At 45.5% G+C, this 14,172-nt stretch overlaps 2 protein-coding genes and 1 long non-coding RNA gene across 11 annotated transcripts in view; 1 reads left to right on the top strand and 2 right to left on the bottom strand.

Annotated features, from left to right (window-relative positions):
• The window catches only part of HNRNPD (heterogeneous nuclear ribonucleoprotein D), a 10,437-nt gene extending 2,889 nt beyond the window's left edge, over positions 1–7,548 (bottom strand). For 5 of the 7 annotated variants that reach the window (XR_015699970.1, XM_087737363.1, XM_087737362.1 and 2 more), the window contains exons 1-5: positions 7,208–7,548; positions 3,190–3,358; positions 2,221–2,382; positions 932–1,063; positions 1–7 (exon numbers count right to left, since the gene is read on the bottom strand). The exon at positions 1–7 is cut by the window's left edge and continues 93 nt beyond it. Coding sequence is in view for 6 of the 7 variants with exons in the window: in XM_087737363.1 (XP_087593489.1) it covers positions 1–7; positions 932–1,063; positions 2,221–2,382; positions 3,190–3,358; positions 7,208–7,401 (664 nt within the window). In the remaining variant the exon portion in view is untranslated. Of the gene's footprint in view, positions 8–931; positions 1,064–2,220; positions 2,383–3,189; positions 3,359–6,722; positions 7,184–7,207 lie in introns of those variants that run through there. The other 2 variants (XM_087737367.1, XM_087737366.1) reach the window with 2 other exon arrangements.
• Positions 7,549–7,863: 315 nt separating this feature from the next.
• LOC148051523 (uncharacterized) lies at positions 7,864–9,643 on the top strand. The gene is made up of 2 exons (XR_015699974.1): positions 7,864–7,963; positions 9,131–9,643. It is a non-coding gene; the product is annotated as an uncharacterized LOC148051523 (long non-coding RNA).
• On the bottom strand, positions 9,351–13,891 carry HNRNPDL (heterogeneous nuclear ribonucleoprotein D like). 3 transcript variants are annotated; one of them, XR_015699971.1, is made up of 9 exons: positions 13,705–13,891; positions 12,997–13,165; positions 12,747–12,908; positions 12,351–12,482; positions 12,120–12,234; positions 11,112–11,279; positions 10,799–10,896; positions 10,315–10,415; positions 9,351–9,619 (listed from the first exon to the last, which is right to left on the bottom strand). XR_015699971.1 is itself a non-coding variant. In XM_087737368.1 (8 exons), exons 1-7 carry the CDS (start codon positions 13,791–13,793, stop codon positions 10,826–10,828), a joined length of 906 nt encoding a protein of 301 aa, XP_087593494.1. In that variant the 5' UTR covers positions 13,794–13,891; the 3' UTR covers positions 9,351–9,619; positions 10,799–10,825. The 3 variants fall into 3 exon arrangements, 1 of the variants encoding a protein (XP_087593494.1); XR_015699972.1 differs by having other exon boundaries at positions 10,312–10,415; positions 13,705–13,890; XM_087737368.1 differs by lacking the exon at positions 10,315–10,415.
• Positions 13,892–14,172: the final 281 nt, after the last annotated feature.

A 14,172-nucleotide genomic window follows, 5' to 3' on the forward strand; every position in this document is an offset into this window, starting at 1 on the left:
TTTCACACTAGAAATGGAAAGTTAAAGTCAGATCCAATTAGCAAAGACAACCCCTGCAAACCATTCTTAAACTTACAGAACACTAAACAGAAAAGAGGATTTGGTTACCCTGGTGCTCTCCCTGAAAGAAAACGGATAGCTTACACTCTCCAACTTGAAAATAGTGGTAAGAGACTGGCGTTATAAAAAATTTCAAGTTTCCTAATTTTCTGCCAGCAGAACCAATTCTGAAAAGAATGCTTATTTCTTTGTATGTCTTTCTGTTTTCCCTTTGAAATAGACCTCTGAGGTCTATTTATCTGAGAAAAGTGAAATCAAATCAGAGTTACAAAAGTATGGCCAACATTTTTACTCAACTTTGTTCTGAAGCTTCCACTACATATTCATCCAACAAAGGACAGGCCAGCCATAATTTCAGTTTTTGTTACAAGGGTGAATTTCAACCACGTTTCTGAAAGAAACGTAACTTCCAGCAGGAAAGCCTAACTTCCCATTTCATTTCAGTTTTGGAAGCACTCCAAGATAACCTGACATTTTGCTTAAAACAACAAAGTATTTCCATATGAAACACGCAAAGATCCAGCTACCAGGAGAACACGGTCCAGCCTGGTAGAGCAGACCAGTGACACAGCATTCTGACCACACAGCTAGAGAACGTGGGAGCTTCACAGTGAACAAATACGCTGCAGCCCAGCCCTCTCCCCACAGGGGCTGCCGTACAAAACCTCACCGGAAACCTCCTCAGCTCAAGAAGTTAAGATTACAATAACCTATTCCTAGTACCTATATACATATTTCATAGGCATAATGCCTACATGTAAGAAATAATGCTTACAGGTATTTTCAGACTATTATCCCCAAACAGATACAACTGATAATGTAATTCCCTCTATTGTCATTGTTCAGTTTCTCTAGGAAAAACTCCACCTACTTTACTAAGCCCAACATTGTGGTATTTCTTTTCCATTATTTTCTTCACTGGTTCCTCCTCCTTGAAAGTAATGAAGCAAAATCCACGCCTCTTGTTAGTTTTGTTGTCCATGGGGAGCTCTATCGATTCAACCTGGTGGAAGACAGTGATTTTATCTTTTATCCTGACATTCATGCCATTTAATGTTTCTAACTGGTCATATTTGTTAACTGAAATTATTTAGATTTGAATATGATAATGTGCCTCCTTCATAGGGTTTTACATCACTAGAAACCATCAACATCACAAACATCACCTTACCTAGAAATAGTGTTGATAATTGCGTAAAAGATTTTTTTCTTTTAACTCATAATATCACTTGCGCATTCAGGAACTCATACAAAATATGGTGCACAAAGAATATTTTAGTTGTGCTGGATAAATAGTCTCAGTTTGACTTTCAGTTTTAACTCAGTTAAGACTGAAGTAACCAGGTGTTTCAAACCTTGAACAGACCTAAACCTTCAAGTTTCATATGAAAAAGATGTAGCTTTGTGCAAGTGCATAGTTCTGTTCATCCACAATGCTGCTAAAATTGTATGTTAAACAGGACAAATTTTATACCTCACTACAAACACAGAATACAGTTCTCCTTACATATGGCACATGAGTCCTCAGCCTAGGCAAATAGTAGTTAACATCTATAGTCCAGAGTGAACTGTCTGTAAGGTGGTAAAATGGCACATATATGACAATCGAATTTCATGACAACACAGTTGTCACCTGATGCTGGCAACATCTGAGAACTAATAGGGAACTAGTAGCTGTACCAAGCTCATACAAGGACAGCTTTTAAGGACTGCAGTGATATTTTGTTCATGTGCACCACCAAAAACTAGGGACAGAGACACAAGACTACACAGTTGCACATAATTTAGGGAAACTGTCTGAATCTGTGCCATAGCAGACCAGCTGGGGTGGCTGAAGAGCATCTCGCCCAACTGACCAAAGCAGCATGCTCAAAAACGTTGCCTCCCGTGCCTGCCCCAGTCAAGACTGTCAGACATCCCATGAATTAGTTCTTAACTCTCTGACTTATCCCAGCTCCTCCTTCCATTAACCCAGTTTATGCAACTCAAAGCCTGTAATTAATATTCTTATTAAAATTCTACTAAGACACATGGAGCTACACTGGCCATCAAGCTTACAGTAGCATCCACGCAGGTTGCATTTGGGGGCTGCTTTTTATTACTGTATTTTTGAAGACAGAACAAGTTCTACAAGCATAAGCAGTTTATTTCACCACGTACCTCACCAAAACCTCCAAAATATTCCCTTATTTTCTCCTCAGGCGTGTCTGGAGATAAGCCCCCAACAAAAATCTTTTTAACGGGTTCTTTTGTTTTCATGGCTTTAGCTCTTTTTGGATCAATGACTTTTCCATTCAGCTTATGTTCTTTCTGGTCCATGACCTGTGGAAAATTAAAACACGACCTTACTCACAGTTTAAGTTAAATGTTTCACTGATGTTTTGAGCAAGGCCCAGTTATTTTATACTCAGTCTTTGTTAATGCTATTGCTTCAATTTCAATACTTTGATTATAGCAATAATTTGTTGCACAAAACCAAACAGATCTAGGATTTTGATCACTATCCACTAACACAGGCAGAGCCTTTCAAGAGTCACTTATCACCCAAGGGAAGCAGAAGTGTAACATTTGTCAGAAAGTACTCTACAATCCCATCCTGAAACTTCATGAAGTAAAGAATCTGTACTTTAGATATCACCAAAGGTCAATGAAGGTGAAAACTTTCCAGTGTGCTGTGTCAACAGCATTTTAGAAAGGTTAACAGCTAATTTTTGTTTGGATAAAGCCCAAATCTATCAAAGCCCATTTATCTATCAAAGGTCTACTCTAGAGGTTCACGTTGCAGCTCTGGAATGCAAAGACTTGACGTTCTTTGTAAATTACTGCTTTCACAGTAGTACACAGCAGACATTTATATACAGTATTTTTAAAGTGCTCAAGTCCAGTGGCTTGCAGTATGCTCCCCTGTAAGTACAAAAAGCCATACTTTGGGCATCACTGGTGGTCCTGGCCACTGCATCACAAGCAAGACTGTTCAGGAAAAAAACATTTCAATAAGCATCTTAAATATACTGTATCCCAGAATCATCTTTAACAGATCACGTACAAATAACTATGCATACAATCATCTGAGTGCTGTATCTTTGAACATGTAAAATTGAACATTTTGTTTCATTACATTAATACTACCTTATCTACGCTCTCTGATTCTTTGAAGAGTACAAAGCCGAAGCCTCTCGATCGCCCAGTGATGGGATCTAACTTCAGAGTGCAGTCTACAACTTCACCAAATTTAGAGAAATAGTCCTTCAGATCTTTCTTTGTAGTGTCCCAGCTAAGGCCACCAATAAACATTTTCCTGTTAAGACAAGATGGTTAATCTGTTAATGTGTCTTAGCCAAAATCCTGTACTGTCAAGCTTTATGAGATCAGTTACCTAATGTAAGGAACAGCAGAATTTTATCGGTGACATTACACACACAGGCCTGCACTTTTTGAGAACTTGCTTAAATGATCCTGGCCAGATTAGATAAAGACTGACATGTACACAAAAGTTCTGCACCATCTTCTGCTGCAGTTGCTTACTCTGCTATCCCAAGAAACTACAAAGAGTGATGAAAAGATATTTTACTACTTCCTTGCATTCCCATCACTACTGACCCACCACAGGCTTAATTCCATTTAGTTATCTGCAGAGCCTCCACACAACTGCTTATGAAACAAACACAGGCAGAACAGATTTGTAAGTCAGTGCAGTTAAAGACCAGCATTTATGTACTAGTCTGGACTGGACATATGCCAATATCAGTAAACTAAAAGAAATAAAGAAAGTTTAGTCAAGTCCCCTTCCCCAGAAAGCAGTAAAAAAGCAAAGTATTGGATGGTCAAAACTTATCTTTCCTCCCCAAAACATGATATAAACACCTGACATAATCCAATACAATCACGAGAACATCTTCCCAATATCCCATCTACAGGACCAGTGTTGCTGGGCAAATGCGTACAGCAGACAACTCTGATCATGACTTGTATTTTCAAAAACACAGTGGAAGCTTGGAATCAAATCATGACCATACCATCGCATTAGTAAGCCACCAAAAAAAAAAAAAAAAAAAAAAATCAAGAACCACCGTGTCTTGAAAGGAAACACTTCATGATGTGCATCAACTAAAAATCAAGCCAATATGCACACAAATGAAACACTCCTAGTTATTATGCATAGGGCTTATGCACCCATTCAAAAGAGGATTTGATCTGAGATGATCTCTTCTAATACTGATAAAGAAGATTTTACAGCAGGCTCAAAACAAAAAGTATGATCCATTATGATCCATAAAAACACTTTCTACCAAGCTTTGTCCATCTTCACTGTACCAATTTATTCCACAATCACAAGCAGTTACCAGAAAACCTGAAAAAACACTGTACCACATTTCTAACTCCTCCACTTTCCACACACATACAAGTATTTCTGCCAATCATGTACAATTGCGTTGTACTTCCACAAGTCAAACTGTCTCAAACCAAAAGCTGCTTATGTGAGCTAACTCTGTTGAATTAGCTGTGCTCTTACAGAATTAACAAGAGCATTCAGATTCTGACAAACATATCCAACCTCCATACAGATGAGGGGGTTCAGGAGCTTCAGATGCTTCTATAAAGTCTTGAAGTCTATAAAGAGGAGCACCGATTCCCCATCCCTTTATCCACTTTTCCCAGTAGTTCCAGATCTCTCTTCAACAAAGCACCAAAAGCCTTTCCTAGTGTGACATCTTATTGTCTTCAGGACCAATATGGCAAAAATGGTCCACACTGGTAAACCAGCAGCCTCACAGCAGTATGGAGAGGATTAAAGGACAAAGGATGCTTTTGTGTCCTTGTGTTCATCCATCATTAAGGTTCTTGTTCGTTTGTTTTGTGGGTTTTTGTTAAAGCAGCAAAACAGAATGTATACGGAGGATGCAGCATCGTATTTCTGACACATGGGGTCAGATAGTGATACTCTAGCAGTTACTATCAAACATACAAATGTGACATACAAAACACCTGTTTTACAATTATCAACAACCAACATTACCATACAAAATGCTGCTTCATATCACTGAACACGTGACAGACCAAGAACACAAGTTTGAAACTGACAGCCCTCTGAAGGATTTTCTTCCCATCATGCAATAACTGCACCTGTGAGTCCAGTTACAGAGCAGCAAAACATGACTGCTTCAGTTTGCCACTACAGAAGTTGACGAACTACCGCTCCACTGCAAAACTGAGGTCAGATCAAGGCTACAACACAAACCTGAGCACAAGAAACAATTAAGGTGCAATGTCACAGTGCTGTCAAAAGCTTGTAAAATACATACACCAGCCAAACTGGTTTGGGAAATATAAGTCACATCAGCACATACAGTTTTCCACGATAAGTTACCAGAAGCGTATCAGGAAAGATTTCAAACTTCAGACTTAGCTAAACAGAGCATAGCCATCACCACAAGTAGTGGCTTTCTTAAGTCCACAGTTCTCACTGGGGAGATCTGAGAGTACGAGAACCTGCGCACTGTTTTTTCCTGAAGACACTGTCTCTAATTCCTAATGCAAAGGAAATACTGATGTACCCGCATCCAGAGGCTACCCAGGATGTGTTTTTTTCCCTCTATTACCAAGACAGCTGTCAAAACACTTGGTATCCTGTACAGCATTACCCTTAAGAATTGACAGGTCAAAAAACAATTGAACTAAACTACAGGTCAATGTATGTTACGCATACTCACTGCCCAATGTGAGTATGCTCACTGCACCACTCAGTGACAACTTTTTCTAGACTGTGTTGACTTAAAAGAAGATGAGCTTCCTCATGAAAATCCTTTAATAGGTGTGTATTCAAGGGCAAAAAGTAAAACATATGCAAACTGCAAAGGTACTTAAAGTCATCAAGAACAGGTGAAAAGTAACAAAAATATTCTAAGTTTTCACTAACCCTAGCAGAACAGTCAAAAAAGGTTCCTGTTCTCTCTCCCTGCTCTCAGCAACATCCCAGTTATTAGAGAAGAAGGAAGACACTCAGGAAGGTTTCGCAGCAAGTCTCTACAGGACACAGTAGCTAGTCTTCCTTTATCCAGTTTATTTTCTGCCTTGATCAAAAACAGGCCTGCAACTTGAGTTTCTTATTGGCCTGACACGAGACAGCATACAGCAGCAGCCTATCCTGTGACTGGATTTATTATACAGGAATTTCACCTGCTATATGAAAGCGACACTGCCCTATGCCAAGCATTAGGCAGAGACCCTTAGAAGATTAAATGCTGCCTTCATTCTTAAGCTGTCACCTAAAGCAATGTTCCTCACAGCAAGTTTCATGAGAAGAGAAGGAATAGTTTAGGGTGGGAAGAAGTCAAGGTGTCTCATGCCTCTCACTGACACGCAACTGACATACCATTTATGTTTGCAACATAGGGCAACACCAAGTGACTGGAACTTGAGCATTCAACTACGTTGAGTTACAGTCCTTAACACATACCCTGCACATTAACTTCTAGGAAAGACATCCTCAAAAAAAAAAGAAAAAGTTTGTAGGTTGGCACACAGGACCAGACACTGCCAACTGCTGTGGCATTCGGGTTGACAGGGACATGACATTTCCCCACTTGACAGCATTTGGAACTTCATGACAGCACTGGTCCCACTAATTTATCGAAACCGACCCAGAGCACGGTATTACCCACGACTCCCTGTAATGCCGAAGAGCAAACCGGACCAGCTGCACTTTCCAAGAGCACACCAGGCCCCCAGGTCGCGCTTAGGTTTGCAGCCTCCAGGTGAGCCGCCAGCTACCGCCCGAGCCGCGCCGCTCCGGGTCGAGCAGCGGCCCGCCCCCCGCCGCCGTTGCCGCAGCGCAAGCCGGCTCGCAGCGGTCACTGCTGTGCCGCGGGGGCCTCTGTCCCGCTCCGCACGCCCCGGTGCTCCCAGCAAACAGGAAGGCGGACATGCCCGAGCGGCACCGCCCGCCCGAGCCCCGCCGGCAGCCCGCCCCCGCCGGCCCGGCCCGGTACGTGACGTCGCCGCGGCGCCAAGTAAACAAACAGGGCGGCAAGTGGGGCCGCGCCGCACCAGGCCGAGCCAAGAGGCGCTGAACCTCGCCGCCCGCCCCAGCAGGACGCCGCCAAGGAAACAAAAGCCGCGGGGCGCCCGCGCCGCCCCCGCCGCTCACCCCTCGTCCTCCTCGTTCTTGCTGGCGTCGATCTTGGCTCCCTCCGACTCGATCCCGCCGCCGCCGCCGCCACCTCCCCCGTCGGCGCCCCCCGCCCCAGCCCCCGCCAGCCCCTCGGGCTGCTCCGCCGGCTCCACCGAGCTGCCTCCGGCGCCCGCCGCCGCCGAGTCCATGGCGAACTGCTGCTCCGACATGGCGCCGCTGACCCGCGCCGGCCGGCCGGCGACCGCCCGCCGTCCCCGGCCCCGCTGCCGCTTCCCCGCCGAGGTCCCGGCCCCGCTCCCGGCCCCGGCAACGGCACAAGCGCACCGAGCCCTCCTCCTTTCGCTCGCTTTTTTTAATGGCGCCACCACCGACCCAACCTAAAATGGCGGACGGAAGGAGAGCGGCGGGCGCGGTCACGTGACACCTCCTCCCGACGAGATGGCGCGGGGGGTGCGCAGTCCTCGGAGCCGTTGGAGCTGTCGGTTGGTGGCCGTCGTCCGTGAGCGCCGCGCCGCACCGCACCTCGGGCGGCCTGCCGCCAACCGCAGCGCCTTGGGGTTTTTTCGGGTGGCCGCTGCGGAGCCGGACACGGGGCGAGCGGCCGCTCGTCGTGAGGCCGGGCGGGCTGCTCTCCAACCGGTAGCTGCTGGGCACCTGCCCGACGCGGCTCCCGGAGCCTTGCGGGGTCCCGAACCTGCAGGGCCGGCCTGCACTGGGCTCCTGGGCACCTCGCAATCCGCGGACACCCCCTGGAGCATCCAGTGCCTGAAGGTACCAAAATGAACCTTTACAAAAAAAAAAAAAAAAAAAAGTCGCTTTTAAATTTAAAACATAAATTGCTACAGGTTGAAGTAAAACTTGACTCTTAGACTAGTGGGGTTTTTTATATTAACAAACAAGTGTAATAGCAAAGCCACGTCCTAGTGGCAAAAGTAGAGCAGTGCTTGCAGCCACCCGGAGGCACTGCTGTTAAGGACAGCTTCTGCATCCAGCTGCGCTCCAGAAAAGTCGGGAGTACAAAGTCACATACCACTGTGACTTCTCCCAGCGGCCATGTGCTTTTTCTTTAGTTTGGACCCAGTGACGTGAGTGAGTCTTCTCTCATCCAACCTAATTGCTAAGATGACAAGAACCTCTCCAGATCTAGCAACTGCTTAACCCAGAGCAGTTACGGTATGCAGCTCTTCTGTCTGACAGAAGGGGAAGAAAAATAGTCAGCTGCCTGAGAGAGAAATAAACACTGAAATTATGGTTTCAAAACTTATAGAGAGAAACCTCTACCCAGACTACTCCCTTTAAAAGTTTGCAAGACTAGTCTCCCCTGTGTATTAGCTACTCACATTTAACTTTACTCTTCCAACACGCAAAGTTTGATACATGACTAGATACTTGTGCTGAGGAAAAAAAAAAAAAAAAACAAACAAAACCTTACAGCAGACTGCTGCAATACTTTGGCCTCAGGCAGAATGTGTGTGCCAGCTGTTCCCCTATTCAGAAAACAACCTGCTAGTTAAAGCAGTTTCCCTTCTCTGGCAATCATTTGTTCAGGCTTTTGTTATGTTGCTTGCCTAGTATACACAAGATAGGAAACCTGTTTTCTGGTCCAGTTGAGAAGAATCCAGTACAGGATCTAACTTGAAGGAATAGATCCTTCACATCAGAAGGATCAGAAATTAGTTGCTGACCCGCAAGTTGAGGAATTTGTAATCTCCTGCTGGGAATTGGAATAGACAGGGAATTCGCTCCAGGGAAGTAATTAAGTTATAGCCTTGAGCATTCTAGAACCTTAAGTGCTTGAAAAACCTTGAAAGGTGATACAGATCTCATCCTCCAACCCCTCAAGCAGTGCTGAGCTATCCAGCATAGGTGCTGCTGTAGTTCCAGATGTATGAAATTGACAGTATTGTGCCACAGACCACTCTCTCCTCTTTTCTGCAGCTGGCAGGAGAAAACTGCCATCTTCCACTGTGATGCTAACTCAAGGCATTATGGTGCTCTCTTAAGACAGGGTCAGGAAAAGGAGTGGGTTGTACTGACCTGTATACACAATAGCCTTGTCTTGAGCCATTTACGATCTCCAGAAAGGTACCTGCCCTTCTATACAAGTAAAAGTAAAGTTATACCACTGTAAGCTGACAGCCAACAGCAAGACTACACATTCACTTAAGTAAGCATTTATTAGAGAATCCTTTAACATGAAATTATACAAATAAAGTTTGTATAAACACAAGTCCACATTGTGTCATAACATGAATGGCAAAAAGAAAGTAAAAACCATAAAAGAAAACTAGTCGGCCACTATGTACAGTTGGACACAGTTGTGTCGTACACTAAAAGTCTTTTACAAAATAGTCATTTCGTCTCACGAAGACCACCCTCCATTCACTCACGATGCGCTGCAAGATGGCTTTGTTGCAGTATCTCTACCTAAAAATCAAGACAAAATGTATGTCAGATCTGTGCAAGTTACTACAAGAATCGTTAAAAGGTCCATTTTCATGAACTGCTTTAAGTCTTCTATATATTCCTTTCTTCACTGTTGAAGATCATATGCATATTTATTAAGGTAACACAAGAGGTTTTGTTACCCATCAGTAATTTATCTTCCCAAATATAGCCATTCAGCCCATTTAGGAAACTGTTCCAGAACACCACACATCCAATTTAGACTACTAATCAGGTTCTGGATTATTTTTTTCCCCACTGGAAACACTGCCAAAAGGGTTTACGATTATTTGTTTATCCATCTAAACGACTGCTGTGCAAACACAAGTCAGGTTGATTTAGTTCAAAACAGTCCACGTGCATATGATCTTTAACGTTTTTCCAGATTTAAAAGTTCGTTTTGGTTTGCAGATTTCACTATTAGCTATAAAAAGAAAAAAGCAAGCATTAAATCTTAAAGAATGCACACTTAAAATGAAGTTCCACAATTGAAATACAACACTAAACAGAAGACCAAATGATTAAGCTGTAAAGGCATTTATGTACTTTAACTCCTGTAAAAAACCATTTAAGTTAAGACACTTAATCTCCAAAAAGATTAAAAAAAGAAGCCAAAGTCTGAAGTTTTCCACTTTAATCTTTACGCTGGTACATGAAGTTGGAAGAGACCATACCACAGGACAGCGTTTTCTGGTGTATGCCTTGCGCTCTGCCTGCAACGTGCGACCCCAGAGATAGACGTGGTCAGGGTGACACACGGCCTGCAATGAAGTTCCCGCTGGCGGGTACAAACAAGGTATAATGTCAGAGTTAGAAGACAACATTCTTGTTTTCCTTAAGTTGTACCCATTTCAGTACTTTACCTGTTAATACTTCTAATAAGTTTAATTATTCCTCTAGACCACCTGGTACACAACGCAAAACAGAAAAACTCTTATGTTTTTCTGAAGTACTAAAGAAGATAAAGTCACATTTTTACAAAGTTAAAGATCTATAGACACTGTAGGCAAAGCTGGTTTTAAAAAAAAATTATTTTTTTACGTTAACAAAAGCTTAATTAAAGGAAAAGTCATGCTACGCAAGTTTTTACTCTTCATTTGTCTATTGATCTTTAAATTAGATTAGACATATTCAGAGTGGACCTTGCACTCATGTACACACCTGTTTCCTCAAGTACTAGGTACTGCTTTAGTACGGCTGGTAGTTGTTTTGGTGATTGCCGCCACCACGGGATGCCTTTCCGTATGTGCTTTGTTGACCTGCAGATAACATGGGGGGGGGGACAGGGAACAACCCAGAAGCATTAGATTAACATCCAACACTGAAGGAGATTGTTCCCATACAGTACACCAACAGAGCTACTCTTTAGAGCCATGTGTTATGAGTAAGAGGTGTTACAAAACAAGTTACTAAATGAGGCCCCTGTATAAAGAGGCATGCTATTATTATCTGGAATGAGATCAAAACCACTTACCACTGTAATCTGTGTATCCCGGCCCATATCCGTAATTGGGATAGTTGTACCCAGAGTAGTCATATCCTCCATAGCCACTGTAGCTTTGATCACTATAAGCGCTATTGTAGTTTCCATATCCTTGATCATAGTAGTTATTAAATCCTTGATTCCAGTTTTGTCCCTGACCTGAAACCAAGTATAGCATTTATAAGTTACAGAACTTACTATTTCACTCCTCTCCTATGCCACTTCATCTAACTTTCTACGGCAATCTTTCTATGCCAGAACTATTACCTGGAAGAATCCTCTTACCTTCCCAAGAACCCAAGAAAAATAAATTTTCTAAAAAGAACTGAGGCATCTCTTTTGGATGAGAGAGATGGGTCATAAGACCTTATCACCCACAACGTTAGAGAAAGACAGCAGGTAGTCCTGCTCATAAAACACAACACAACACTAAAGGCATACACTACAGCAGCTCCTGCTGTTTTCCTTTAACTTCCATTTTGGATCATTAATTGCCCGAACACCAAGTTATACCACAGATCAGCTTTACTGCATTGTGTTGTTTGTGACTGCTTGACTTTTTAAGACTGAGATGCATTAACCTGTAACATAACAGCCGACTGCTTCCCATCTATCCGTAAGGTGTAGCAGAGTGACTGTCTTCCTCTTCAGCAAACAGCTCGTGGTTTCTCACGCATGAGCCAACTAACAGTGTATCCCTTCACGCGAAAAGATAACTGCACTATCCATTTAGCTATGCTGTCAACTGTGGCTATACAAAAGCACCCTACATCCAGCTTGCCACTTCAGCACTTGAATGCAGGCAGAGCAAGAAGAGATTCTTAAGCTTCCACAAGTAATCAAAACCACCAAAATACCATTCACTAACAGGCTACTTTCCACATTCAATTTAAACACAAGATCTGCATACAGCCTGAAACCTGGAATATTTACAAACACCTTAGTCTTTGGTACAGACACTTAAGTATTTACATTAATTTCAACATCCAAAACACTCACCCCGTCCACGCCCCCTTCCACCTCCTCGTCCACCAGCTGCATTGCTTTTTCCTCCTTTCTGCTGCTGCTGCTGCTGTCTGTATACCTCTTTGGGCTGTGCTACTTTGATCTCACACTGTAAAGACAGAAATTCTTTAACTCATCAAGAATTTCAAGACTATTTTGTGAGTTGCTTTCAGGAAGCCTACAGAGATGGTCTATTTTACATGCTAAGAACGAGAGCTTCTATACCTTGCCTGAACCAATTTGATGGTATCTGCTTTCTAGTAACTTCTTTACTGGCTCTTCATCTGTGTACGTGATAAAACAGAAGCCCCTCCTTTCATTCGTCTTTGTGTCCATGGGAAGCTCAATGTTTTCAATCTGAAAGCAAAAGCACCTATCAATAACACGTGAAATCTGTAAGCAACTTTTTATGCTACCAGAACCATTTGGCAGTCCAATGTCTATACCAACTGCTTCTGACAGCTATAAATCAGCCTATCACAACACTACGAAATCATTAACATGCATCATTTCAACAATCCCTAGTTTTATGTAAGCCTGAGCCAGCTCTCTTCTGTCTTAAGACAGAGGCAACACTGCACTTGAAAACCAGAGCTGTTCTTATATGCCATTATACTATACCTCGCCAAAAGCGCCAAAGTACTCCTTAATCTGTTCTTCAGATGTATCTGGACTCAGCCCACCAACAAACACTTTTTTTGGCGGCTCCTTCCCTTTTAGGGCTTTTGCCCTTTTAGGATCTATTAACTTCCCATCCAGTTTGTGTTCCTTCAGTTCCAACACCTAAGAAGCACACAAAGAAGCGAAGTCTCAGATCGCTACAGTGACACAGGCAGGCTTTGTGCCATCGATGCACAAGCAATCCACCCACCTTCTCCACGCTGGCAGCATCCTTGAAGAGCACGAACCCAAACCCCCTCGACCTCCCAGTGACCGGGTCTGTTTTAATTGTACAATCCACAACCTCGCCAAACCGAGAGAGATACTCTGTCAAGTCTTTCTTGCTGGTGTCCCAGCTGAGGCCTCCAATAAACATTTTCCTGAAACGCAACAAGTACATACGAATACGCATAAATGCACGTGTGTACACACACACAGCTGGGTGCAAATGCACGCGTGGCGCACGGAGCAAGCCCGCTCGGGGCCGCCGCAAGCCAAAGGCGATCAGGAAGCCACCGCCACTACCCGGCTCGGCCTGCGCGGCCTGACCGCCGTGCCCGCTGCTCCAGGCCGCAGGGGCAGCACCGGGGGAGCCGCAGCGGCTGCCCCGGCCCGGCCTCGCCGTTACACCTGGGCCGGGTCTGCGCGTCCGCCCCCGCCCCGAGCCCGCCACCAGCGCACGCCCCCATAGGCTGCCGGTGACGTCACGCCCCCTGATTGGCAGCCCCTTCTCCCCGCCCCACGGAAACTGGGTCACCAGCCCGGGACACAAAGGCGGGCGCGGCCATTGGCGTGCGGAGGGGGAGGCCCCGCCCCGCCCCCCCAGCGCCCGAGCCGCCCCCCCCCCCCCCCCCCCCCCCCCGCGCGCGGCCCAGGAGGGTGGGTGAGGGAGAGAGAGGCACGACCCCCCCGGCCCTACCCGTCATCCTGCTGGTTCTTGCTCGCGTTGATCTTGGAGCCCTCGGCGAACTCCTCCGGGCCGCCGCTCATCTCGGTCGCGTCCTCCATGGCGGGGCGAGGGCGGCGGAACTGCTCAGGCGAGCGGCGGAGGCAGCGGAGACCTGCGCGGGCGAGAAAATGGCGGCGGAAGAGATCCGGGCACCGCCTGCGCCGCCCTTATATAGCCGCGCCGGCAGCCAATCAGCGCCGCCCTCTCGCCCGGCGCCGCAGCGCCCCTGGCGGCTTCCGGCGGGGCTGCAGCACCCGCCCGCCGGCGGCCGGCCGGCCTCCCCGGAGCCCCGGCCCGGTCGCTCCGGCTGCGCGCCGGTACGGCCGTGCCCTGCTGCGGGGCCCGGAGTGCGGCGTGCAGCCGCCATCCCCGCCCGCCTCGCCCCTCTGCGTGCTCGGTGCTCCGCGCGCCCTTCCCGCCGAGGGCCCTGGGACGAGG

The sequence above is a fragment of the Nipponia nippon genome, unplaced genomic scaffold (genome assembly GCF_047370975.1).
Source record: "Nipponia nippon isolate SJK-2023a ecotype South Korea unplaced genomic scaffold, ASM4737097v1 scaffold_6, whole genome shotgun sequence".
In the NCBI taxonomy this organism is placed as follows: Eukaryota; Metazoa; Chordata; class Aves; order Pelecaniformes; family Threskiornithidae; genus Nipponia; species Nipponia nippon.